Source organism: Aulonocara stuartgranti, assembly GCF_965226115.1.
Source record: "Aulonocara stuartgranti genome assembly, chromosome: 11".
NCBI lineage: Eukaryota > Metazoa > Chordata > Actinopteri > Cichliformes > Cichlidae > Aulonocara > Aulonocara stuartgranti.
In genome coordinates this window covers 19603425-19630695 of record NC_138947.1, presented here as the reverse complement: position 1 = coordinate 19630695, position 27271 = coordinate 19603425, and the positions used below count along the sequence as shown (strand labels likewise).

General features: G+C 39.8%; 1 protein-coding gene across 4 annotated transcripts in view; it reads right to left on the bottom strand.

The window, feature by feature from the left end:
* Nucleotides 1-9025: 9025 nt before the first annotated feature.
* The window catches only part of ago3a (argonaute RISC catalytic component 3a), a 40781-nt gene continuing 22535 nt past the window's right edge, over nt 9026-27271 (bottom strand). For 2 of the 4 annotated variants that reach the window (XM_082551384.1, XM_082551386.1), the window contains 10 exons: nt 25690-25833; nt 24765-24898; nt 23535-23719; nt 22531-22690; nt 22274-22364; nt 15675-15869; nt 15183-15317; nt 14481-14582; nt 13541-13740; nt 9026-13417 (listed from right to left, as the gene is read on the bottom strand). In XM_082551384.1, the coding sequence (XP_082407510.1) occupies nt 13309-13417; nt 13541-13740; nt 14481-14582; nt 15183-15317; nt 15675-15869; nt 22274-22364; nt 22531-22690; nt 23535-23719; nt 24765-24898; nt 25690-25833 (1455 nt within the window). In that variant the 3' untranslated portion in view covers nt 9026-13308. The remainder of the gene's footprint in view (nt 13418-13540; nt 13741-14480; nt 14583-15182; nt 15318-15674; nt 15870-22273; nt 22365-22530; nt 22691-23534; nt 23720-24764; nt 24899-25689; nt 25834-27271) is intronic. The other 2 variants (XM_082551385.1, XM_082551387.1) reach the window with 1 other exon arrangement.

Below are 27271 nucleotides of genomic sequence, written 5' to 3'. Positions count from 1 at the left end.
AAACAAGAATATCAGACGAGCGAAATGCCAGCAAAGGGCAACAAAAAAAAAAAAAAAGATTTATTCCAAAGTTTTTAGTCAAAACAATCGTTAATGATAAGAAAGATGAAAGCGATATATTGTAAAAGAAGAGTGTAAATCTTATTCAGTTATTCAGTGAGCATCAGTGCAGCTCCAGGGTGGTTCAGTCAGACTGGTTCTGCATTTAATTTCCCTGTAAACTAATTTATATCAAGGGCTTTATCAAAACTGACATCTGATTTCAGTTGGTATTTCTTTTCATTAGAATCTGTTATGGAGCTTATTTGATAGTTCTCACTTTCTAATCAAGTGCTAAATTGCTGGCGCATCAGGAGTTGGCTCTGCACAGTCAAAAATGTAAGAATTATAACCTGTAAGAGTCTAAAATACTGTTTTTTTTTGTCATCCAAAATATCTTTTTGGGTGACAGTGCCTCAGTTATCCTATTTTTAGGTTAAAATGGACAAACTCTATCAAAGAACCTGCAAAAGTAAGCTTGTCAGGAGCTGTTTCTAGTGCAAAATCAATCAGTATTTCACTTGATAAAGAGCACGACTGCCGTTTAGTGAAACTGCTAAATCTAGATTGCTAAATCTGCAGTTTCTGGATTGTTGGAAGAAAAAGTGACTGCACTACAAGATGTCTAACACACGTACAAAATTCATACACTGTTATCAGGTTTACAGTATGTTGTTCTCAGAGATAGCTGTAAAATTCCACTACCTGCCCATCATTTATGAGAAATTACAAAGTCAGCAAGAGGCTGGTGAAAAATCGTGGAGCATAAGGAGTTCAGTGCTACACTAACTCAGTCAGAGGAGAAATTCCATCCCCTCCACAAACCTCCACAAATCAGTTTATCCCGGACTGTAACTTATTCAACATCCTCCGAGATGTTTCCATTATCTCGTGGATGTCAGGTGTGTCATTCTGATCCTCTCTTCTTCTTCTCCTTTTTATTTTTTTTACCATATTTTTTGCTGGACTTGCAAAAGTTCAGGTCTGTGAAGCATTCTGTGGATCGAAGTTACAATCCACTGTCACATAAATTTAAATTAAGGAAGCTAAGGTAGCCAGATCCATAACTCAAATGGTGATGCATTGTAATTATTGGCAAACATGTTCACAATATCCTTTATCTGCTTTTTTTGTCAATTTTTGGCTTGTTCTGCTGCTTCCATGTGGTCAGAAAACAAACTGTTGTGACCATTTTTTGACACTCAGGTTAAGTTTAACCCTAAATCTAATTTGGCAGATGCCTGATACGGAACACAGGGATCACCGATTGACTAAAAAAAAATACAGAAGGATTTTCTGGTTGGCATTTAGTGTCAATTAAGCCTTTAACAGTTGGTTTTGTCACAGTCCTGCTGTAACATCATGAGAGATGAATGTGTTTTCTCTCAGGCGGAGAGAAAGTGTGACAGCTGCATTTAGGCCCGCAGAGGGGCGTCTGTTTGACTAAACGGCGGCTCTGCCTTATTTAAATGATATACGGAAATTAACACCATCATTTTGTCGATTTGATATAGTTGGGCGCACAGGGACTGACAGTTAGGATGTGAGCATAATAAGTGTTTAGTCCCACCCTGCAGAGCGCCTGATTTCTTGCAGAGAATCCATCTCACCATGTTTTTAATGATGTTGCGGCTCAGAGATGATCATTTTCTGTTTTACTGTTGTTCTGTCATCAGGCTGCTGTAGCTTAATGCTTCCCCAGTTTCTTCCAACAATTTTTTTTTTATAGTTTTAAATGTGAAGAAACAAAAAATATGATAATAAATTTGTTATGTAGTTTAGGATGGGTATAAATGACAACTTCTCAAATACCAATCAAACAAATAAATGAAATTCTTGCTGTCATAAAAGAAAATGTGCAGTAAAAAAAAAAAATCATAGTTAATGTTACAAGAGCTCAGTGTTGCTCTAAATTAATGCAGACTGTGCATTTTTGACACCAGAACAAAGTAAAATGGAAAAAAAAAGTAAAAACTTGATTGGGATTTTTTTTTCCCCCACCAAAAGTATTAAACCAACAAGCTCATCATTTACAGCTAACAGGGAAAATCTCAGTAAATGCAAAAAGGGTTGCATGTGCAGATTACTGAAGTTCCAAGGCTGGTGCAATAAATGCATGCATAAATAAATCAAATAAAACAAAATAAACCGTCTGCATGAAGGAATGCATTTCAGTGAGTTTGCAGGGTGCTGCTTTAATTCCCACACAGGTGTTTTCAGTCACTGTGGTTAATTATACCTCTGCTCAGGCAGGGCTGCCCTGTTGGGAATTACGTGAGATCAAACGTCATGTACCAACATTAACTATAAAGACATAAATTTGTGTCAGGGGAAGCACACAATCAGATTTTTAGCTTGTTCCCGTCAACAGATATCAGAGAGAGTAAGTGATAGCAGCTCCGTTACCATAGCTGCGCAGAGGCATCAGGAAGGCTTGTCAATAATCCTTCCTGTTTACAGTGTTTTTCAGGCACTCACTTTTATCCTCATGAAATTCTCAGCCTGTTAGTGGGAACAGCATTTCAGAGCAAAGTTTATAAGTTTTGCTGTGCAGTGAAAGTGAAATTATCTTTATATACCCAGTAGGAACGCTGGTGCTTTTGCAGAGATGTAGCAATTTTACTTATTTTCATTTTGTGTTGGAATTCCTGTCATTGTTTACCAGTGTGTAGTTTTTCATTCCAGGGCAGATTGTTCATTTGGTATTAAATACAAAACCCTGACTGCTGCCCTTCTGCTAAAATACTGAAAATTTATGAGAAAAGGCAAAGAATTTGGCTTTTGTCGACACATTTAAAAAATTAACATATTTGGGGGGAAAGTTTTTTTAAAAATTCAATAAAAAGTTATTTTGGTCTGGAGACTGTGGCACTGACAGAGAAGAAAAACAAACTGGAGTGGCAGAGTTGGGGGTGCTATGAATTTCAATCATAGTGACCAGAATAGAAAAGATTAGAAATGAATAAAACAGCTCAGTAGACAAAGTTGGACAGGCAAGGTTGAGCTGGTCTGAACATGTGCAGAGGAGGGATAGAGACTGTATCAGACAAAGGATTTTGAAGATGGTGCTGCAGATCAGGAGGAAACGAGGAAGACTATAGAGAAGATTCATGGATGTAGTGAAGGACTGGTGTGACAGGAGGAGGCTGTAAGGGGCACGGGGAGATGGAGGCAGATGATCTGCTGTAGCGACCACTAAACCTCTACTCCCTCTTCACCCACGACTGCAGACCTACCGATGGTTCCAACACCATCATTAAGTTTGCAGATGACACCACGGTGATTGGCCTCATCAGTGACAACGATGAGGCCGCCTACAGGGAGGAGGTGGATCGTCTGGCTGAGTGGTGCGACACAAACAACCTGCTGCTTAACACCGAGAAGACCAAGGAGCTCATCGTGGACTACAGGAGGAATGCTGACCCACATCCACCCATCCACATTAAGGGGACGGCTGTGGAGCGTGTGAGCAGCTTCAAGTTCCTGGGAGTCCACATCTCCGAGGATCTCACCTGGACGACCAACTGCTCCAAGCTGGTCAAGAAGGCTCACCAGCGCCTCTTCTTCTTGAGGACTCTGAGGAAGAACCACCTGTCCTCAGACATCCTGGTGAACTTCTATCGCTGCACCATCGAGAGCATCCTGACCAACTGTATAACAGTCTGGTACGGGAACTGCTCTGCCTCGGACCGGAAGGCGTTGCAGAGGGTCGTGAAAACTGCCCAGCGCATCGCCAGAGCACCACTTCCTGCCATAAAAGACATCTACAGGAAGCGGTGTCTGAAAAGGGCTGGGAAAATCATCAAAGACCCCAGTCACCCATCACATGGACTCTTCACCCTCCTGCCCTCTGGGAGGCGCCACAGGAGCCTCCGGACTAAGACCACCAGGTACCGGAACAGCTTCTTCCCCACAGCTGTCAGACTCCTGAACTCTGCCTCCTGACATCTGACCCACGTTAAACTCATGGACTGAACATACACACACCCACAATGGACAACTGTACCCTCAAACACAATAATAACATGGACTGAACCACCACTCACAACCACTAGCACTTTATATAGCCTCTGTAGGAATTATATCTCACTTATCTTAACTGCACTACTGTATAGCTCTGTGTAAATAATCATTCTGTACATTCGATAATCTTTAATCCTACAACTGTTTACAACTTGCATAGTTCCCATTTCTGTATAGCTGTATATCCCAGATTCTGTAAAGTTATTTATTTCATATTCTGTATAGTTTTTCATATTTATATCCTGTTCATATCCTGTACATAGCTTGTACTCACTACAGCCTGTACATACTTATAGTTATAGAATATTCACAACATACTTCATACCGTGTACATTATAACATACCATAATAGACCCATTTCTGTAATATACTCACATATCTATATTATTGCTAATATATATTGTAATATATCTATATCACTAAAGCACTTCTGGATGGATGCAAACTGCATTTCGTTGCCCTGTACCTGTGCATGTGCAATGACAATAAAGTTGAATTCTATTCTATTCTATTCTAAAGGGAGCAGTGGGGAAAAGGGTGGTGGTGTGGTGTGTTCGTATTGTTACATATTCTACTTTGGTCAAACTAGAAGCAAAGATCTATGAATTTTTCAGTCACTCCATCTTATTCCCTCAGATGGTCATGAAAATTTTGTAACCCATATGCTGAGGGGAGGAAAAATGCTGATTCCCCCCCCCCCCCCTCAGAGTTTCACATTTTTGAATGGCAAAAAGATTTGCACTCTCATATTGGCCTCAAAGCTCTCCCAGAGGGAGAGGTGTGGTACAGCTGCTGCAGAGCAGGTTCAACCAGTGAAATAAAAAATGAGCTGGTCCCAAGCAAACTTGGCTGAGGGAGGGAGATTATATTCATCCTTCTCTATAAAATATAAAACAATATATAATGTGTAGGCTGTGAGGGACCTACACATTTCGACAGCAGCCCGGTGTTTTCTAAAGCACATGGTGGCAATATGTGATTTTTATTACCCACAGCATTTTCTGCAATTCCACTTATTACACATTTTTAAAAAAAAGTTTCCCCAGTGAGACGACCAAGATAAAGCAAAGCATTTTTATTGCAAGTATTAGTCAAAGATACACTTCAAACTGAAGCAAAGCAACACTAAAAAGGCCAACAACCTATAAGAGAGAAAGAGTAACAAAAGAAAGACAATTAAAACTGAAAGGAATACAGCTGTTGGTACAACACAGCTTTTTGCAAAAATACAGAGGCTGAGACATGGATGATCTGGTGGTGAAGGTTCAACGTACACGTCAGTTTGCTGGTGCCTCACTCAGAGGTATCAGAGCTCAAGATCTTTAGTTTGAAATAAGACTGACACAAGAGTGACGATGCATCGGAACAATCAGAGTACCCAAAATGTTTGATATCCTTGGCCACTCTCAAATAATCTGTCTTCAAAACCATTAAGTGTATACAAGGTAAACGGCGTCAGGAGCCTAATCTCTTCAGCAGTTTTTGGTTTGAAGTCATTTTGGAATGCTAATGTAATGAAAACAGGTTCAACATCAGATAGCCATGGGAGTAAACATTACGGTAAACATTGAATAAACCAAAAGCCATTCGGTTTAAAAGGACAGAGGGCTTTTCTTGCTTTGGAAGATTGACAACACTCAAAAGGTCAATGTCTCTGATCCTCCGATGAGGTGAGGGACAACCAACAGATAATTAAAAGGAAAAAAAAAAAAAAATCATCACAACACAATTCATCCTTGGTTCATTGTACAGGCACAGGTCTCTGTAATCCGGCACAGTGGGGAACCGCCTGGTTCTCGTGTAAGGCCTGCGTCAAACTGTTCTTTGGATCCTTCTTTGGATTTGCAATCAGCGACAATGAGCTGTGTCAACTGAGCAACGAGCTTACAAAATACAGGCAAGTGCATAAAATCTAACGAGCATACGTACATATCCAAACTGCCCTCGGGCTGTAGGCACTGCTCAACAGGTAACACCAAATACTGAAAAGGGTTTCCAAAGGCAGTTTGACCCAGACCTGGCTCCCGTTCTGACATCAGTACATATTAAACAGAGCAATGTTCATTCATCAGAGCGCTCTACGTTGTGTAGCAATGTTAGTGGTTTACATGCGAGAACAGATGAGTATGCCAGTTGGAGATATCAGGGCAGATCAAGTACGTAGGCTAGTTTTCTTGGTAGGCCACCCGACACAGCACAGGCATTGCAAAAGTCACACGGATTTCTATTACGTAAGGACGCACTTAAGGCTGAGGCATGTGTTTTCCTGTGGAATGAGACCTGGTCCTGCTGTAAAATATTCTGGCACAAGGAAAAACAAAACAAAACAAAATAGGAGACATTTAAAGAGGAAAGAAGCAACGCCTTTGCTAAAACATTTCACTGTAATTCAATGAATTTTGCCTTTCCAACATCCTTCCTTCTTTCCCCCCGTATTTTTCTTTAAACTTATTTTACACTCTACTACTTGCTCTGTACTGGCTCAGGGAATTTACATGGCTAACGTACCAATTTAGCAGCTTGGGATGAAAAGTCAGCTATTCGACACAAGTCAGTGTGGTTCAGAAATGGTTCCCTTCGTCAGAGATGAGCTGCAACATGTAGGGGGCTGGCGTCTGGCCTTCACGGGTGGTAAAAGAAGATGGGAGGGTTAAGAATATTTGGAAAAGGAAGGAGGAGGAAGTCGACCTGGAACAAGTCAAAATCCGCCGCCGCCGCCCTTTCCTCCACCCCGCACCCCCCTCCATATTGTTGTGCTTGCGTGTCTAGGAGAATAAGGCGTCAACATGGAAGGGGAGGGGCTCAAGGCTTCTCCCTCCTGGCTCCACCCCCACCACGCTGCAAGATTGATGCGGACACTCCAGCCGCTCGAACGGACTCAATAAATACACCATAAAATATTCCGCATATATATATTTCATATATATATATTTAAAGAACAACACATTTAAATAGGACAACAAAATAAAAGTCGGCTCAAGAACAATATTTCAAAATTTGATAAGTGTTAAGACAAAACAGAATATCTTTTACAGTTATACTTATTTCGAATCTAAAATAGTTACCGTATAAGAATATCGCAATCAGGCATTACTCAAGCATTATATATCATAAAAGCAATTTGCAGTTTTCTTTCATGTAGTATAACATATGCAGCATACCAAGGTAAGTGAGGTGCAGTGTTTTTTGAGATTTCTTGTAATAGAAAGATTTCACCCCCTGGACTGAAAAGGTACCCACAGAACTACAGACCATACTCGGTTTTTCAGTCGAATCCCTACCGGCTCAAGACGAGGATACTGCTGGGCACTCATTCCCTCCGACAGGGACAAGACACATGGCAGGGCATTGCTCTAAGATGAAAGAACGCCATGGGGCTGCTACTAGGGCTGGGCATCTTGAGACAAGTCTCAATACTGACACTGGCTCTGTTCATTTCATTTCTGAACCACATGTTTAAAAAAAAAAAAAAATAAGACACCTTTCTGCCTCCTCACGCATGTTGCTTTCCCTCAGTGCAAAAAAAAAAAAAAAAGAAAAAAGAAAAAGAAAGTTCTAGCCTGCTTCGAAACTCCAATTCCAAAAAACCAGGAGGTACTGATGAGTGACGTTTGTGACACCCAGCCCTAGCTGTAACAAAGTGTCAAAAGTGGCAGTCCTGACGAGAACACGCCACCTGAGAGCAGGCAGACTCTACCGAGCCATTAAAGTCACAAGAGCATGAGGCACACTTTTAATGACCGACTGCCTCGTTTGGTAACGCGCATCCCTTCGTCGTCTCCTCGTTTACGCTGAGGTCTGGATCCTCTCCTCCTCCTGGGCGGGAGGAAGAAGGGGACTGGAGGGACAGAGACTGTGGCAGTCTCTAAAGTGCTGTGCTATGTTTGCCATTCGTGGGCTGGGCTGTGTCACTCCCAACCACCTGGCTCCGCCAACCCACCCAAACACACATTCCACTGTACCAACAACACCATTGGTCCAAGACACTAAAAATGCACTAGAAAGCAAGAGCTCAACCACAACCATTTACTTGGCATAATGTCTTTTACTATGTAGGCTTAATCTTTAAATACATGAAAAACAACTCTGCATTGCCATCTCAAAAAAACAAAAAACAAAAACCATTTACTGTGAGTGTGTTTGTGTGTGTGAGAGAGAAATGCAGCAACTCCTGCATTGCAATGTGTGTTTCAAAAGGAGATTCTACGTCTTTGATTTTTACATTTCATCTTTCAATTTACAGCACCATCAAGAGGAAAGGCACTTTCTGTGGACTTTTTCTCGCTACCTTCCACTGCAAATATAGAGCAACCAAAATGAGGAATACCGATTGAAGCCTCGAGACAAAATACACCTTTAAATCGGTTAAAAATTGAGGCACCGGCCTTTTAAAGTTAATTTGTTACATTTTCTTCACCAGGCAGCTAAAGACGCCAATTCACGGCTCTCATAAACAGTCGTCGTAGCGACCCTAAGTGAGAGCTAAAAGGACACAGTCGTGAGATTAGTGTACCTTTAGTTTAAAGTCAAATATAACGAGTCATTTCTAGCAGAACTGGAAGGACAAACGAAACCTTCCCACTTTTGTGTAGCACGGCTGTGTGTTGAAGAAAAATCGGCTGCATGAATAACATCTTTGTATCCCATTAAGCATTCGCTTCCACAGGCCCCTAAAAGGTCTCGCTCATGTTAGGTCATTTCTCTGCTAGCTAATATTTGCAAAGCCGAGCTGATGACATTTCAAATGTAAGCGAGGCAAACACATTTGCTATGTAAACATGTGTTCAACTGCCCTCGAGGGTGTAGTTTATACACCACCTGAACATCTATTACAGACAGCAGAGATATAGTGAGTCAATCAGCCACCAAACACACACACACGTCCAACTTCCATATAACCTGCCACACCAAGTTCTCACTGATGAGCTTTGATTCCTTCCCCCCCCCCCCCACACACACACACACACACACACACACACACACACTATATCCCTCAGTATTGTCCTTCAGCTTTAACCTTCCTTACACCTTGCTGGGGGATTGGATGAGATTGTACGGCCGTGGAATGTAGACCGAGGGGAGTAAATGTTTGGAACAAAAAAGAAAGAGCGCTAAAATAAGATAACAGGCTTTGCCACGTCGCAGACTTACGTCTTTGTATCTGTGTGCACGTGAAGTGGCTCGAATAAGGAAACCAGTCTGAAGAAAGCAATGGTGGTTGTAATCCAATCTAAATCCCCCCCCAGGGTTCAAACACAAAGGAATGGAGAACTACTAAACCTTGTTTCTCTATTCTTTGATCACACGTGTCTTTGAAATGGATCACCAAGACTTAAAAGAAAACAACAACACATGCCCATTCCTTTTACTCTCCTCTCGATAAGGAGCAGGCATCAGCACCAGTTAAAAGAAACCCGAGAAAATTCAAGAGCAGGAGCTCAACATATCAATCGCCTTTTTTTTTTCTTCCCCCACCTAGTCTACTGTTTGTTGTTACAATAGGTTTGTAATTTCTCACAGCTTTTCTGAATTGCTAAGACATTAAATCCCGTTCTCTGAACCAAACGGTCCATGTTTTGCACCCGTTTAGTCACTCGAACGCACCGTGTTAGACGTCAATTTGGAGTTTCAGCTTTAAATAAGCAGGATCTGGGGCACCAGCATAGCTCACCTGGTTAAGCAGGTGACCCGTTTTTTCTGCGTTAAATATCAGCGCACTAAGATTTCTCCTCCCAATGTTTTGCGTCTCGAAAAAAGGAACTCCCAGAAATACACATGCAACAGGTTGAGTTGCAAAAATCTCTTTTTCACTCTGGCGCGACACAGCTGAACAGATCACATGTTCACTTTCAGTTACACTCACGCTGTACTGTTATGTGCTTGTTTCTTAGCCTTTTGACCTACTTTATCCACAGACACTGTGTAATCCTGTACTGCTTGTACTTACAGTGGGTAGTATTTAAACTCTATTCGAGTTATGCTTTTTATATGCATTTATTGGAATTTTTTCCTGGAGCTACACAGCCAGAACGCTGGATTTTTGGATGTAGCGTAATGAATGCTCAGCATTGTTTGACTGAGTCTATGATCTACAAACATTGTTTGGTTTACAGTTTGAGGTTATTGTTTGATACTTCCAGAGGAGTCAGAGGTTTTGTGAATGTTGTTCAGTCACAATATGAGAAAACAGGGGATCCTTTTAAGAAAAGAGTCTTAGCAATTGTGAAAAACTGCGATAACAAAGGCATTCGGGATATAGCATGTTAACACTTTGTCCTCTCTATGAAAAACTTTGTTTGATCATCTACAAAAGAAGAAGGAAAAAAAAAGCAGCATTCAACATCTTGCAAGTTTTTTTTTTTCCAAACATCAAAGCAAGAGGCGGTTAGAGTCCACATCCCTATCAATAACAGTATGACAGTCCAAACACACATAACTAGTTTCAACAACCCCAGCACTGTTCACACATACACTATACGTTATACAGTGACACAAGAACAAGTCAACAGTCTATTGCGATAATAAAACTTTGTTATACTTTTTTTTTTTTTAAACCATTACTTGTCATGATACATTTATTACTAAGATTAATAATTAGACTACATTTTTTTCTGTTAGCAAAAATAAGTGGTGTGCATTACATAATTTAAAATCTACAAATATACTTTCGATCTGGCTTTTTAAAAAGGCTTTCAGATACTAGTGAAATCATGAAGGCTCAAACCCACTGGCTTCCACACTGAAAGGCTAGCCTGTGAAAGGCAGTCGAATGCAACAGCAGAGGCAGGACCACACGTCTGCCGTTGTACCGCTTACAAGTTCTCCGAGTAGATCTATCCCGAATAAAATCATAAATCTATAACTCCCCTCAACAACCGCAGCAGTGGAGCCTTCTCGTCCTTCAGTGAGTGAGGTTTACAGTTTTTTTTCCCCCCCTCGCCTACATATCCTGCCTGCTCGTTTAAAGTCTCGCATTGAGGTTCAGCTTCAAATTCTAATTCAGAGTAGCACCGCGCCTGTGTTCACTCCTGAAACACATGCTTCTGTTAGTGCAGATAACTTTTAAAAACACGTCCCGAGCAAACTTCAGGTCATCAGCATTAGAGCAGCTACGTGGTGACCCGTTACCCAGATACACGCTTCACACTAAAGGTCGTCCACTTGACTCCTCGGCTTTGTTCTGAAGCCAGTCCCAACTTTGGGCCGGTCGCGTGGGCAGGAATTAAACCCGAACTCAGATTTAGGGTTCTAATCAATCTAAAACAAAAAGAAAAACAGTTTGGGAGAAGGCCAACTCTGTGCCCACGAAGCCAGCCCAATCGCCTACAAACACACTGTAGCAGCTGGATCCATGTCTGGTGAATATTAGGCAAAAAGACAACTTGGCCTACTTTGCTTGAATGCTGCTCCAAAGCAAAGCCAACAGCTAACACTGCTGTACAGGCAAATACAATAAATATATTGATCTTAGGTTAATTTGAATGAGATGTATAGAAAAGTCAGTAGACGGTTATTGAGAAGAATAAGAGGCATCGGGTGAAACTTTCTTGCTTCACGCTGTCTGGTTGGTGTACGCTCTTTGATCATTGTACCCCACTGAAACAACTCATACAGCTTCTGACGATTACACACTTAACTTCCAACAGGCACTTGAATACTACCTCTTTATGGCCTTTATACTCCACTTTGCTGCTGTCAAGTGAAAAGCTTTGTAATTCTTAGGAATTAAGAAAAATCAATCTCATTAGCAAGCTGACGATCAGGAATTCTAAAATCATGCCCACTGATCCGAAAGTATTCTCAAACCACGGAGACGCACAAAGTCCTTTAGTTCAAGTAAAAACACGAAAAATCACCAAAACTGCACCTTTTTTTTTTTTTCTCCTTTCTTTTTGCCCAACAGCGAGAGCAAACTCATACAACATGCAGGTCATTCAGCTCACAGAGGAGCGACACATGAAAGTGCCTTGCAAGTGGCAAACTTCTCTCCTTTCAAGGACACTCGCTTTCATATGAAATGTGAAAACTGTACTTTTGAGTCACTTAAGTCCCCTAAAAATCCTCTTCCCTTCGTTCGACTGATTATTGCACAAGAGGAAACCATCGACATCATCTGTATTTAGCCACCGTCTTAGGTACAAGGGGGGAAAGGCAAGATAAAGCACTGAGAGAAATGAATGCAGGGCGATTTAAAAACAAAAGCTAACACGATTAAATCTTCTCTTTTCTTTAAGAATTAGATTCTTAAAATGTTTCACATAATGTAGAAGAAATATAGCAACCAGACTCAAATAAACGTGTCAATAATACTTTAAATACAATCCATGGATGGCTGCAACTCAGCAAATTGATATATAATATAAACTGCCCTCCGTTTAAATGTGACAGCTAACCTTCAGGAATAAATCCGAAACTGATCTGAGACCACCAAAACGGCTCCTCTTTGTGACTTTTAAGGGGCAATATCCCTCTTTGCCAATAGGTGGCAGTGTGCTCAAAAGAACATGTAGCTCTGTACAAGCAACTGGTGGTGTCGTGCCCACACACTAGTGAAAAGTGACAGAACAAGAAAGGAAACAAGAGGAAAAATAAAAGACCAAACTGGGAGGACCTCTGGTCAATGAATTGATGCTTCAAACTACATCAGACACCTCTTAATAACTCCAGAGTCTGAGTCCTTTTTTTTCTCTCTGCCCCTAAACTTAAGAAAAAGAAATAGGAGAAAAATCAAAGACAAATTACACAAAAACTGACAGAATGTAAAAGTGCTGCTGCTCAAACTGACTTGAGGTACTGAAGAAGGCAAAGAAGCAGATTTATCAGACTATGCCAAAGAAAAGGAAAAGAACAGCCACAAACTAGGCCACAAGTAAAGGAGACAAAACAGGGGACGAACACATAGGCGGGGTAGTGAAAACCGGAGGGGAGAGGGGGCCTAATAAGGGTGAAAATAAACTAGTTGGCTGGTTTAATATTGCATAATAGTGCTGAGATTCTCTCTTGTTTGTTTTTTTTTAAAGCAGCTTTTGCATCCTCAGTCCAGTGTGGGGGTGCCTCTTCCCCTCCCTCCTCCCTGCTTTCCTCTGCACAGTGTCAGGTCCGTTTTTGATTAGGCATGTTGGGGGGGGGGGGGGGGGGGGGCTGGGACTTGCACCTATGAGGATCCCTTGACTGGCATGCCAGGTGTGCATGGTTGTGTGCGTGTGTGTGTTAAGAGTGGCAATGGTTGGGGAGAGTTGGTGTAGCTCAGGCGAAGTACATGGTCCTCAGGGTGTCGTGGTGGATCTGAACAGCTTTGGCCAGCGCCTGGGGGTCCCGACCGTTACTCTGACCAGACACATGGCTGCCCTCAGCGCTTCAGAAAGAACAAGAAAGGACCCGTTAAGATGAGTGACAAAAAAAAGGGCAATTCATCCAGCACATGTGAACTCTAGCAGCTTCACAGAGCAAGTTTAAATGGGGAGAACGCTCTCCTTACCTGTCATGTTCTTTGTCAACCAAATGATAGCGGGCACGAAAGGCCACCAGGTGGGCATAGTAGGCTGGCGCAGGGATGGAGACTGAGCGGGTACAGCGCACATAGGTGTGGCACAACTGGTAGGTGAGCAGCTGGAACTCGTCAGCGGTAAAACAGTTGTCGTCCCACAGTACATGGTAGTGGGAGGGCCGACTGGTGCCCTGAGAGGGAGGTAAGCATTAAGTAAGATTCAATACGGAACTGGGACACAGCTGACAGGAAATACAGCCCAGAAAACTCAGGAACATCACCTAACTGTGCTTAGCTATATGAGATATGTGTTTAAAAAAATAGATACATAAAACATTAATGCTGCAAGTATAAATCAGCTAACTCAAGCAGCTTCTGCGTCTACAGATCTGTAGTCTAATCTTCACGTTTTGAAATAAGGGACATATGGGATGGTTCCACGCCATCTTAAATATACAGACAGCAAATTTTAGGTACCAAAGCTGTTAATAACACATTTTCCTGGACAAAGCTTCAGCTGCTGCTCTTTTACATGATACTTTAGGTTAAATAATTGCACGATTTGCCATGCAAGGGGGGCTGATAAGCTACTGAGGTACTGGATTAGCAAACCCCTAAACTAAATAGCTCAAATATAGTCAAAACGTTTGAGAAGGAAAGTTTTATTTGCTTTAACTGTGTACTCTTTGTCCACCCATGTGCTTTGCTATGCTGAGGAGCTTCCACTGCACAAACCGCACAGCTATAAGCTTCATGTTAGTTTGTTGAAATTGCATCATAAACTTTAAAACCGCTTGTGTTTGGTTTATTCCTGAATCCTATTTATTACTTATCTACAAAAGTGCAGACGTTTATGTTTTTTTGAAGGAGAAGGAGATGAAATACTGTAGACAAACAGCAACATATGAGATGGAGAAGAGGTTGGACTGACCTGTATTCCAGCGTGACTGCAGAGGTAAAAATCGAACTCGTAGGGATGCGTAATGTCCGTATCCACAGTAGTACCAGCGGGAATGTTTCCACTACGTCCAACCTTGAAAAGCAAAATTAATTTCAGTTACCCTCAATACTAATGCTTTTTGACTTTCAACTTGTTTTCCCCCTTTTTCGCCATTTAAAAAAAAAAAAAAAAAAAAAAAAAAAAAAAAAAAAAAAGCAGATATAGCAGGGCTTTTAATGCACTAAATGATGTCGGGAACTAAAATTTCTGATGATTGAAAAGAAGAACTAGCTGATGGAGAGACCCAGGCAAAGGTTCGCCAAGTGCTTTCGAAACAACCAATTAAAAGCCTAATGCCCCAGGGAGCCTAATGCTCTGTAAGAAGAGTGCGAGCGCTGAAAATAAGGTTGTTACTGGCTGGGTCTCACTCTCTGGGCCTTGAGTGCCACTCCAGAGCTCTTGGTTTGCACTGGGCCCTAATGCTTTAATCGAATGTAATTACAGCAGTCAGGAGGGTGAACAGCCGAAATGACAACAAAAAGGTAATTAAAGAGGCCCATTTTCAGTAGTTAATGTTCCAACATAGAACATAAAAAAAATACAGATGAACACATGAACACACCATGTTGACTTTAAGCGGAAACGTCATACTAAAAGAGCAACAGCATGAGCTGGTGTGCGGTGAGGACTCACTCTCTCGTTGCGGTCGGCACAGAAGAGGCGTGTATGGTGGCGTTTTTGCACAACAATGTAGGTGATGCCTGGCTGGTACTCCTTCTCCAGGCTGATACAGGCCTCACGAATGGCCAGCAGCTCATAATACAGCACCTGAAGAAGAGGACAATTACAATAATATGAAAATATCATTTTTGGTTGTGTGTGCTGCCATATGACCCAACTTCAAAAAAAAGTTATACAACTAAGAAATTTGGGAATACTGTTACCGACTTTACTCATTTGTGATTAAAAGTATTTATGGAATACACAAACATGTTCTTTACCAGTATGCCTCAGCTACAAAGATTATAACGTACCCAAATTCAGTAAGAAGCCAATTAACGTCTTGAACAATAAAATGACATACTGCAGAATTCTACCTGGTTTAGTCTTTTTTTCACATCTTTAGTAAAACCCTGAGTTTAAGATTTAAAAGAAAAAAGAAGAAAAAAAAAAGTGGGACTATACCTGTCTGAACTGGCCTTCTGAAACTCCATCCCTGTAGAAAATGATCCGTGTGGGCTTGTAGCGGGTTGACTTGTAGAACTGGATCAGCAGTTCCCGCACCATAGAGGCCAGGTCCTGGATGACCTCCTGCCTGGGCCTCTGGACTCGTACGGTGGCACAGTACCTGCTGGGGTGGGCGTCCATACTACCTACCACCTGACAAAGAGTTTGGAGCAGAGGAGCCATTATTAAAGGGGAATGGATTTTATGTGGAAGGGAAAGTGACACATTATTCATAGAAGTGTCAGCATTTCCTCCTCTCTTTGCGTTACTAACCCACTGAATGTTTTTCTGCATGCAGATCAGTACGTTTCAGCCCTGATCCAGGGTCAGTGCTTCCACTAGCCCTTTCTGCCGCCTCCCCAGTCCTGTCCCCTCACTGTACCTGTGCTTGACTTGTCACTTCTCCAATTGCACAAACTATTGTTTTGCACGGCTCAAAAGATCAGTTGAGCTGTAAGTCAGGGTGTCTGAAATTTAACGTCTTCTTATGCGTCTCTGAGTTTCTACAAAAGTGTGACCATTCATTTGCTAAATCTGTAACTTGATTCATGTCTTTATTACTTTTCTGTTTGCACTCAGCGGTGTTTACTATTGTATGTTTAGTTTTCTCTCCCAATAGGATTTCACCCCCAACATCACTCACACTTAGAGAATGTGTCTGCTTATTGTGTGGATGCCTTAATAGGCATCCACACTATTGAGATCCTGTTTCTCTTTCTTCTTTATTATTATTCCGGGTGTTTCCGTACACTTTTTGCCGTGGATCTACTTCCACAATTTTTGTGCTATTTTCACCGTTCAAACTCTAAACTGTTCTGCTCTTTCTGCTAATGCCGGCTATGACTTTTGGTGTTTATTACTATTATACTTTTTAAAATATTACACTTTTTTCCTTTAATTTGTCCCATTGAAATGAATGGGAAACTTCCACAATTCTGCTAAAACTTTCTTGTCTTTGAAACTTAACTACTGCCTCATACTTTCACCTAGAAACTTCATTCAAACTTTAAAATGTTCTCAAATGATTTGGCTATTCCTGTATGATTCAGCTTTTTCAGATCTTCTACCGTTTTAATCTTATCCCTCTTTGAGTTTTCAGTTGCAAAATTGTGATTTTTCAGAAAATACATGCGTTGCTATGGTTGCTATGCAATTAACTCAGAGGGGACAGTGAAACTGTTTGAATTTTCTCTTCATGTCCAAACAACTTCTTGCTACTCGCTCAATTTCCACTCAAGCCCCACAAATTATACACCAAAACGTAGGTATTTTTGCTGGCTTTCAGAAAATGTCACTATCATTGTTGTGGGACTCATAGATATTTTGCAAATCTCCTCAGAGTAACACAAAGTCAGAAAACTCTCCATATAAACTCAATGGAGAGTTTGTTCAAAATCACCGCTGGATTTCTCTAATGAGAGGCATTTTCAAATTGTCATATCTCCTTAACGAAGCGAAGTTAAGACATGAGGCTTGTCCCCGTATATGTTCAGACACTCCTGACGCTCACAATTCAAGAATTTCTTTCTCACCTATTACCGTTCTGAAATGAGTTGGACTTGTTTGAGGGTAGGAAATTTGTCCCTCGCTCAGATTTCATCAGATTTCAATCTCTGGAAATGAACCACTTTTTTCTCTCGTCATATCTTTTTGATGGATTTCCACAGAGCCCTGAAAATTTCCATGACTGTTCACCAAAGCCTGCTGTTTCTTACGGTGAAAGAATGATTTTGATGCTCCATATAGATTTAGAGTTACCAAAGGTTGTTTGAGCGCAAGTCAAGGCAGTTTTTGCTTCGCCTCTACTCAGTTACAGTGTATTACAAGTCATATATCTTTAAGAATTTATGTTTTATCTCTGAATTATGAAGACCTGAAGATTCCCCCATCTCTTCTGAATAAAACGATGCCTGAATGACCGTTTTAGCCTCTACGGTTAGGAAATTATGGCCATTTGTTCGAGGGGAATCCTGAATGTCAGAAATACACTGAAGAAAACTCACACCTCTCTCTGTGTCTGTGTGTGTAAGGGCTGACTACAGCAGGTGCAGCTAATTTAACTGACCTACATATACCAAGCCCAGACTCTCCACAGCTCCTGTTCCCTTTACTGTCTGTGTATGTGTGTCTGTGTATCAATATTTCTCCTATGTTTAGGTATTACTCCTCAATCATAGTATTTCTGCTAAAGCAAAGTACTTCTACTACATCTAAGTACTTTTGCCAAATCATAGTATTTCTGCTAAATCATAGTATTTCTGCCAATTCATAGTATTTTTGCAAAATCATGGTATTTGTGCAAAATCATGGTTTTGGGGCCAAATATTTCTGTTATTTTATATTATATGTGCTGAATATATTATATGTGCCAAATCATAGTATTTATCCCAAATTATAGTATTTATGCCAAATTACAGTATTTCTGCTAAAACGCAGAAATAGTACCTTTTAGCAGGAATTTCTACCAAAAGATAGTACTTCTGCTAAATCCGAGTATTTCTGCTAAACCAGAGTATTCCTGCCAAATCATAGTATTTGTACTGAAACATGGTACTTCTGCCCAATCATAGTATTTATACCCAATCATAGTATTTCTGCTAAATCATAGCATTTGTGCCAAATCATGGTATTTGTGCAAAAACATAGTATGTCTGCAAAACCATAGTATATCTCTTATGTTATAGTATTACTACTAAGGCATAGTATTTCTGCCAAATCATAGTATGTGTGCCAAATCGCAGTATTTATACCAAATCACAGTATTTGTGGTAAAACATAGTATTTCTGCCATATTGTGGTATTTGTGCAAGAACATTGAACTGTTATGTTATAGTATTACTACTAAGTCATAGTATTTCTGCATTGTTATAGTATTTGTACTAAAACGTAGTATCTCTGCCAAGTCATAGAATTACTGCAATTTCATAGTTTTTTTTAGGAAATCTGTTATGTTATAGTATTACTACTAAGTCATAGTATTTCTGCCAAATCACAGTATTTGTGCCAAAGCATCGTATTTGTATGGAGTCATAGTATTTCTTCTAAATCATAGTATTTCAATCAAATCTCAGTAGTTGTTGTTAAAACGCAGTATTATTGCCAAATCATAGTATTTGTACCCAATCATAGTATTTCTGCTAAATCATAGCATTTGTGCCAAATCATGGTATTTGTGCAAAATCATAGTATGTCTGCAAAACCATAGTATATCTTTTATGTCATAGTATTACTACTAAGGCATAGTATTTCTGCCAAATCATAGTATTTGTACTAAATCATAGTACTTGTGCCAAATCATAGTATTTGTTGAACATCATAGTATTGGAACCAAAACATAGTATTTGTCCCAAAGCATCGTATTTGTATGGAGTAATAGTATTTCTTCTAAATCATAGTATTTCAATCAAATCTCAGTAGTTGTGTTAAAATGCAGTATTATTGCCAAATCATAGTATTTGTACCCAATCATAGTATTTTTGCCAAATCGTGGTATTTGTGCCCAATTAATAATTCTGTTATGTTATAGTATTACTACTAAGTCGTAGAATATCTGTTATGTTATAGTGTATCTGCGGAATATAGTATGTGTGCCAAATCGTAGTATTTACACCAAATCACAGTATTTTTGCTAAAACATAGTATTTCTGCCATATTGTGGTATTTGTGCAAGAACATTGAACTGTTATGTTATAGTATTACTACTAAGTCATAGTATTTCTGCGTTGTTATAGTATTTGTGCTAAAACGTAGTTCTCTGCCAAGTCATAGAATTAATGCAATTTCATAGTTTTTTTTTTAGGAAATCTGTTATGTTATAGTATTACTACTAAGTCATAGTATTTCTGCCAAATCATAGTATTTGTGCCAAAGCATCGTATTTGTATGGAGTCATAGTATTTCAATCAAATCTCAGTAGTTGTTGTTAAAACGCAGTATTATTGCCAAATCATAGTATTTGTACCCAATCATAGTATTTCTGCTAAATCATAGCATTTGTGCCAAATCATGGTATTTGTGCAAAATCATAGTATGTCTGCAAAACCATAGTATATCTTTTATGTCATAGTATTACTACTAAGGCATAGTATTTCTGCCAAATCATAGGATTTGTACTAAATCATAGTACTTGTGCCAAATCATAGTATTTGTTGCACATCATAGTATTAGAACCAAAACATAGTATTTGTCCCAAAGTATCGTATTTGTATGGAGTAATAGTATTTCTTCTAAATCATAGTATTTCAATTAAATCTCAGTAGTTGTGTTAAAATGCAGTATTATTGCCAAATCATAGTATTTGTACCCAATCATAGTATTTTTGCCAAATCGTGGTATTTGTGCCCAAATAATAATTCTGTTATGTTATAGTATTACTACTAAGTTGTAGCATATCTGTTATGTTATAGTGTATCTGCGGAATATAGTATGTGTGCCAAATCATAGTATTTATACCAAATCACAGTATTTGTGCTAAAACATAGTATTTCTGCCTTATTGTGGTATTTGTGCAAGAACATTGAACTGTTATGTTATAGTATTACTACTAAGTCATAGTATTTCTGCGTTGTTATAGTATTTGTGCTAAAACGTAGTATCTCTGCCAAGTCATAGAATTACTGCAATTTAATAGTTTTTTTTAGGAAATCTGTTATGTTATAGTATTACTACTCAGTCATAGTATTTCTGCCAAATCATAGTATTCGTGTGAATTTGTATACTGTAATATCACTGTATTATGTAGTGGCTAAGTAGGGGCTGTTTACTAAGTGCATCAGTGTAAATAGGTCATCTCTTGTGTTGGAGTGCCCTCTTGTGGCGCCTTTTGGGTAGTGCCTTAGTAAACGGGAACCCTGTAAAAAGTGGCATCAGACTGATTTGTAGTGGAGGAATTTGTTACCAGTTTTCTTAATCTTTAATCTGTATGCATGTTGTAATGCATACCCTGTTCTTAATCATAGAAACCACACCATATCACCTCTCCACATCCTCCTACTGTATGCCATACCTCCCTGTACCATCCATCTGACCGCAATAAACTCCACCTGTGGTAATCTAATCCCTGGATGTCAGCCTCTCCTTCTGACCGAGGATAGTTATAGTATTTGAGCCAAATCATAGTATTTGTGCTAAAACATAGTATTTCTTCCAAATCATAGTATTTGTGCCAAAGTATAGTATTTCTTCCAAATCATAGTATAACTGCACAATAAAGGTTCTTGAGCCACATCAGTGTTTGTGCCAAATCTTAGTATTTCTTCTAAATCCTAGTAATTCTGCTCAATGATAGAATTTCTGCTATGCTTTAGTACTTTTTTCCTAGATTGTAGTACTTCTGCTAAGTCAAAGTATTTCATGTAAATCATAGTATTTCTACCAAGTCCCAATGTTTCTGCTAAATCATAAATAATGTTTTAGTACAAATTGTATGATTTGGTGGAACTTTCTGTGTTCCAGCACAAATGCTATGATTTGGCAGGAAAAAAATATTATTTAGTATAAATACTAAGTTTTAGCAGAAATGCTATGTTTAAACTTTAAAAAATTCTGCTATTTCTGCTGATGTGTGTTATGACTTTTGACCATTGAAATGAATGGAACACATTATCAATGTGGTCACTGATTTTGCATGATGGGCTGAGCTGTGCTTTACCTCAGTGAGATAAGCATCCGTTCTCAGACTGGGAGGCCTGGGTTCAAATCCAGCTTATGGCAACATTTCTTTCACTTAACAGTTAAACTTTTTTTAAACTCTTTTCAACACAAATTTCATTTTATTCACCCCTTTTCAGCAAAATTTTCAGTTTTTTTAACCCCTTTTCAGCACAAATCCAAACTTTATCAGCTCTTTTTAAGCAAAAACCTCTTTTCAGCAGAATTCTGCTCATTCAACTCTTTTCAGCAAAATTTTCAGTTTTTTCTGCTGTTTTCAGAAAAAAACTCTTTTCAGCAGAATTCTGCTCATTCACCTCTTTTCAGCAGAAATTCTGCTGATGGAACTCTTTTCAGCAGAATTTTCACCCCTTTTTTTTGCCCAAATTCTGCTAGCACAATTGTCAATCTCTCCACCTTTTCTTTGTGAGAAAGTGTTTGGCTCAGTGAGCTAAATAGCTGCCCTTTGATCAGGAGGGCCAGGTTCGAATCCTGCTCAGGGCATCTTTTTTTTTTTTTTTTTGTTTCAACTTTTTCAGCTTTTTTCAGCAGATATCTTCAGCCGTTAAGGCATCCACACTGCATTTTCGCAGGAAATGCAAATTTTTCTAGTTAACATTTGGGTTTAGGGCTACAGCAAGTCTTCTGTTAAATATTTATTCTGCACAGAGTGGGATCGAAGCCCAAAATAACTCTTAAGTGTTTGGATTTATTGTCTGTGAAGACTTTGACTTTCTGAAAGATTATCACTCTTGCCTTCATCCATTACATCTTCTACTACTACTTTCACGTCGCCCCCTAGTGAGAGCTGGAGTTGTAACACCCATCAGAGAAGAGGAATATTATCAAAACAAAAACTACAATTTATATATTTAACTGCTGGAGTAGGGGGACATAAAGAAACTAACTGCTGCAATAGAAGGCTTCTTCCCATCTCCGGCTGGTGGATGTGTAACATCTGCTCCCAAGAAGATAACTGGCTGTTGAAACACTGATGGTCTGTGGATCGAGAGACAGAAAAAAGGATCAAAAACACTGAGGTAGTTAAATAACAATACACCAAGTGTCATGTCACCCTAACCCTTAACGTGAGACTTTATTTAATAAGACGTCTTAATATAGCATTATAACACTGCCATATAATAAGAGGGAGACCACAGCTCACCGTTGGTGAGGTACCAGGATGTTGTTGATCCCTCCCAGCTTCACATTGATCTTGAGGCAGAGGTTGGACAGAGTCTGTGGTGACGTCTTCACCACGTTCTTAACCTGAACACACTGAGTCGCCATGCCCAACAGAGTGTCTCCCACACGCTTCACCTCCGCTGTGAGTGATGCAAAAAACAGGAAGTCAGAGGCAGACGCACGCACACACCCCACGCAAAGATTTCAAATCTGTATTACAACTGAAAAATTGATAGACAAAGAAGAGGGCTCATAACTCCCACATCCAGTCACAGTATTACTAATATTAAGACCAACAAGTGTGGGTTCAGATCGTAGTTTACTGTTAAAATGTTATCTTGTTTCTTTTGTTGCCATTAAAAAGAAAAAAATTCCAAAGCAACACACTGACATTTTTATGCCTACTAGTATCAAATCGTACGGTTGCATCAGTGTGCACGTGTACCACAGCAAATAAGATTAGAGAGAACAGCCTTCACTTCCCAGAATTATTTGCATTACTTTGAATTTTTAGGGGAAAAGGAAAAAACATCACAGTGAGATGCAAACTCTATAAACTTCGGTTGATAATAGGTGCCTGCCAAGCACAGCACACAAACGATGGATACACAGCTCTCTGATAGCAAGAGTGACGCTGGAGATAAAGACACGGCAATGGCCAGCCTCTACTTCGGTTAAGCTGTCAATTTCAGGAAGTGAAAGATCTTGTTACTGGAAAAGTAGCGGAGGAGATGAGACTAACGCTACCTCACTATGAAATGAGATAAAAGCAACACAATCAAAAGGTAGCTGGGCAGTAGGCAACACGTGCCCTGATCTATAAAGCTAACATCTGCAAGGAATTTAATTGCAGTGTTTATTTTGGGGAATGCAAAAGTAATCTTTTTATAAGTAGGCAAAACCTGTAACAAATGACTTTGTTTGTCGGTACCCAACACTGCTCTCGACTCAAATATAATGCCTCATTTTAAGCAGTTTTCTAACCGTAGACAGGAGTTTTTCCCGGCAGGATGACGATTATGAGCTGCAGTCCGGCATAGGTGTTCTTCAGGTGTCTGAACATGGGCTCCACGCTGTCTGCTCCCTGGGCGTATTTACAGAAACACGGCTGGCCTTGGATGGGCATCCCAGCATCCTTTGAGATTTTACGCAGCTGGTCTGTGAAACCCCTGACATGAAGAACGGAAGCAAGCAAAGAGTAAACCATGAAGACAACTGTTTTTGTAGAGCTCCAAGAATGTAGCATCTGAAGATGAGCTCAGGGGGAAAAAGAAAATAACAGTGCCAAGTTTTCTCTGCAAAACATGAATATTGTATTGAAGGCAGTTAGCTTAGTCATTATGTCTTAATGCCCAAAATCAAACTAATGTCTATTTATGTTGTTGTTCATCCTAAATTCGTGTCTCAAAACTGCATTTTGAAAGCCTGAACAAATCTGAGTACTTGAAACTCCAGCTGGAATGTTTCCACGAGCACTGTAATTTCTCAAGTAGGTGTTAAAATGCTTTTAGATAATAACAGGAATGGGATTTTAGTGTTGAGAGTTAAACACTGCTTCTGTCTAACAGAACATGCACTGTTCCACTAGTAAAAACAAAGACATCAAAAGGAAACATAAGGCCTCTTCTACAAACAACATGGCCATCCGCGTTCTGCTCAGATGATCTGATTCTTCTAGTTGGGTTTTATTTGAACCAGAAATTATGAATTGATTGTGCTCTGCAGTTTGGGAAGGCACCCGTAAACAAATTGGCTCATTTCTAACATCAAAGCAGCTCAAAGGTACTTTTTGTAATCACCCTCTTAAAATTTTAACTGAATTTTCTTTCACCACCAGGGGGCACTGTTTTGTCAGTTTGTGTGTTAAAAGGTGCTGCCGTTCTTTTAACTTTTGCTAGCTCATACACACATATATACATATATATATATACACATACATATACACACACACACACACACACCAACAGAATCAGAAATTAGGGTGTATGTTTTAGTTAATTTTGGAAGATTTAAACCATTTTTCAAAACAAACTTAAGTATTTTAATGAGAAAGGCAAAAAAAGACATGATTTAGAAATGTTTATGATGACATATTATAAATATACTGCACGGTGATGTGATTGAGCGTCACCACCATATTCACAGTGAGACAAAAGAACCTACAAAGGAGACCACTGGGATGAGAAAAAAATATACATTAGCACAGGATCTCACTTGAGGATTTCTTCTCGACACTGCCTCTGTGTGGCGAAGCAGGCAATGGCCCACATCTTGATCTCTACCCCGGTGTGGAACTGCTTTCCCCTCATGTCCCACACGCCATGGCTGGGCGTGGCTACAGTGCGGTTCTGAAACAACACTACAATCTCAGGCGATGTATTTGCGATTATGCAGAAAAACACTCACATTCACGCTCCTCATACAGACTCAACAACCACATACAGGTAAACGCAGTTTCGGAAAATCCACACAGTCCAAACGCACCCATGACCCACACCAAACTTGTACATAAATTCACATTTTGACAAACACAGACTACATAAAAACAAGCTTTTTTGTAAAATGTAACTTTTAAAATCTTAACTTGAAATCTTACTGCAAAGCCATTTGCACTGTGTGCTGCAGACTGTAGCATTTAAGATGTAATTTACTGTGTGCATAACATTTAGTAAAGTGTGTATTTCTGTGTCAAAGGTTTCATTATTACATTACAGTTGGTGCTTTCCTCCAAGATAAACAGAAAGATGTTAATCAACATTGAGGTTCAAGCTCAATAAGCCGCTTCTACACTTTAGCATTAGCAATGTTGTTTGCTCCGTATCCAATGTACTTGAGGAGCGATCCAATCATGAATTGGGTGATCTTTTGGATTCAAAATAATCTTTGTTGCAAATGATTAAAAAGTTAAAATGTCCAATTGACCGCCTCAACATCGTGAACTTATTAAACGTTTCTAAAAATTGAAATAAAAGGCTGCACTACTGAGACTGAACCACAAAGACCAAAAACGGTGACATCATGGAGCACACACAGAAGCCAGTGGGTTAATTCCCCCATAGAGAAAGTGGAGTAAAGGCTGCAGAAGGGGAGAGCGTGTCAGACAAACAGAGAGAATGGGCGTGATTTAAAGGAAGGGTACCATAAAGTGCTCTGTGCTCACCCTGCCGCCGTACTGCAGCATGGGGGCGGGTAGCACTCGCCCCGTCACGTGGGCCATCTCGTCACGCACTTTGAACTGGAACTCCTGCACAAAAGGGTCTGCCTCATAGTTGGCACTGCGCACCTGGAAGCAAAGAGTAGTAAAATTAGGCAGGGTCAGGCTAAGGTAACTTTTGACAGCATGACTAAAAGCCACCGCAGTGCTGTGAGGGTGTGCTATAGAGACAATCATTCTCCCAAAGTTTCTGCTGCTGCTCGCACACTTATGGGGGGTTTTGCAAATTAAAAGTAACCTTTGAAAAATCTGCAATTAAAATGACATATTTTTCTCTCGCCTTTAAATGATTAACACATCACCACCACTCTGCCTAAAGATGACTGAAAACAAAGGGGATACACAGATCTGTGTGAAGTAACAAAATCTGATTGCCTTTAAAGCTCAGTGTTTAAACCTTATACTCAATGTGTTAATATAAAAACAAGTGTTAAACACACTAGGCTATCCACAACCAACCTCTAAGAGCTGGTTGTGAGGAAGAGCCGTAACAAAGTTAGTCTTAAAGTGCTCATATGACGCTGATGCAAAAGGAAAAAAAGACTAAATGAAAATTACTGACATGCCACAAAATGTCAAATGTCAGCACTTCTGTCCAGAACAGGACCCATGACCACAATAACCAAAAGTATTACAGGATCCATTATGTAGTTCTGACAAACACAGATTATCTGCTTGTTTTGTGCTCCTGCAACATTCAATCTGTTATTCCAACCACCGTGTTCTTTCAGTTACGAGAAATGTTACATATAATGAAAATGCCGGCGCAGTGACATCGACAATAATTTCCTGTGGGCAAACGTGGCCATTTTGCTCCACAGTCAACAGATAGCAAGACAGGGTTTAATAAGGTGAGGGCTGGTATTACATGTGTGCTGCTGATCTGACCGTGGCCAGAGGGAGTCACTACATAGTTTGTCATCCTCTCTCTAAACAGCATGCCGCAGACACTATAGTAGCTCCACATTAAAGCTATTAAGATTACAACATTTTGTTGAGCCTGCAGTGACCAGATGTGATATAGAAACGTGTAGACCTGCCTCTGCTCACAATATAAAATGAGAATGTAGTCGAGGAGCTTATAAGACCCGTAATTTAACACAAAAAGTGAATGGTACAGCAACCAAGTATCAACAAGCCTAACAATGCACCCAGTCACCCCTGACCCCCAAAAGAGGCTCTTACTTTTGACCTCTACTCTAAACTCAACCACTGGGAATGCATTCTTGAAGCACTACAGAGGGATGAAATGCTCTGCTGGTTTAATTTTAACAGCAGTAAACATAAATACATCAGCAATACATGCAGCAGTATTACTAATAATATGCTACTGAATGAAATTTCAAGCTACCGTTGCCTGATAAACCGATACAAAATGTGTTAAATTATATCACTAAAATATATTAATATTATTATTTAATAATAATGTAGTGTGTGTTGGGTGGGGGGAGGGGGGGATAAACTGTAAGAATAAAACTAAAAATTCAAAATCTAGAACTTCCTTCAC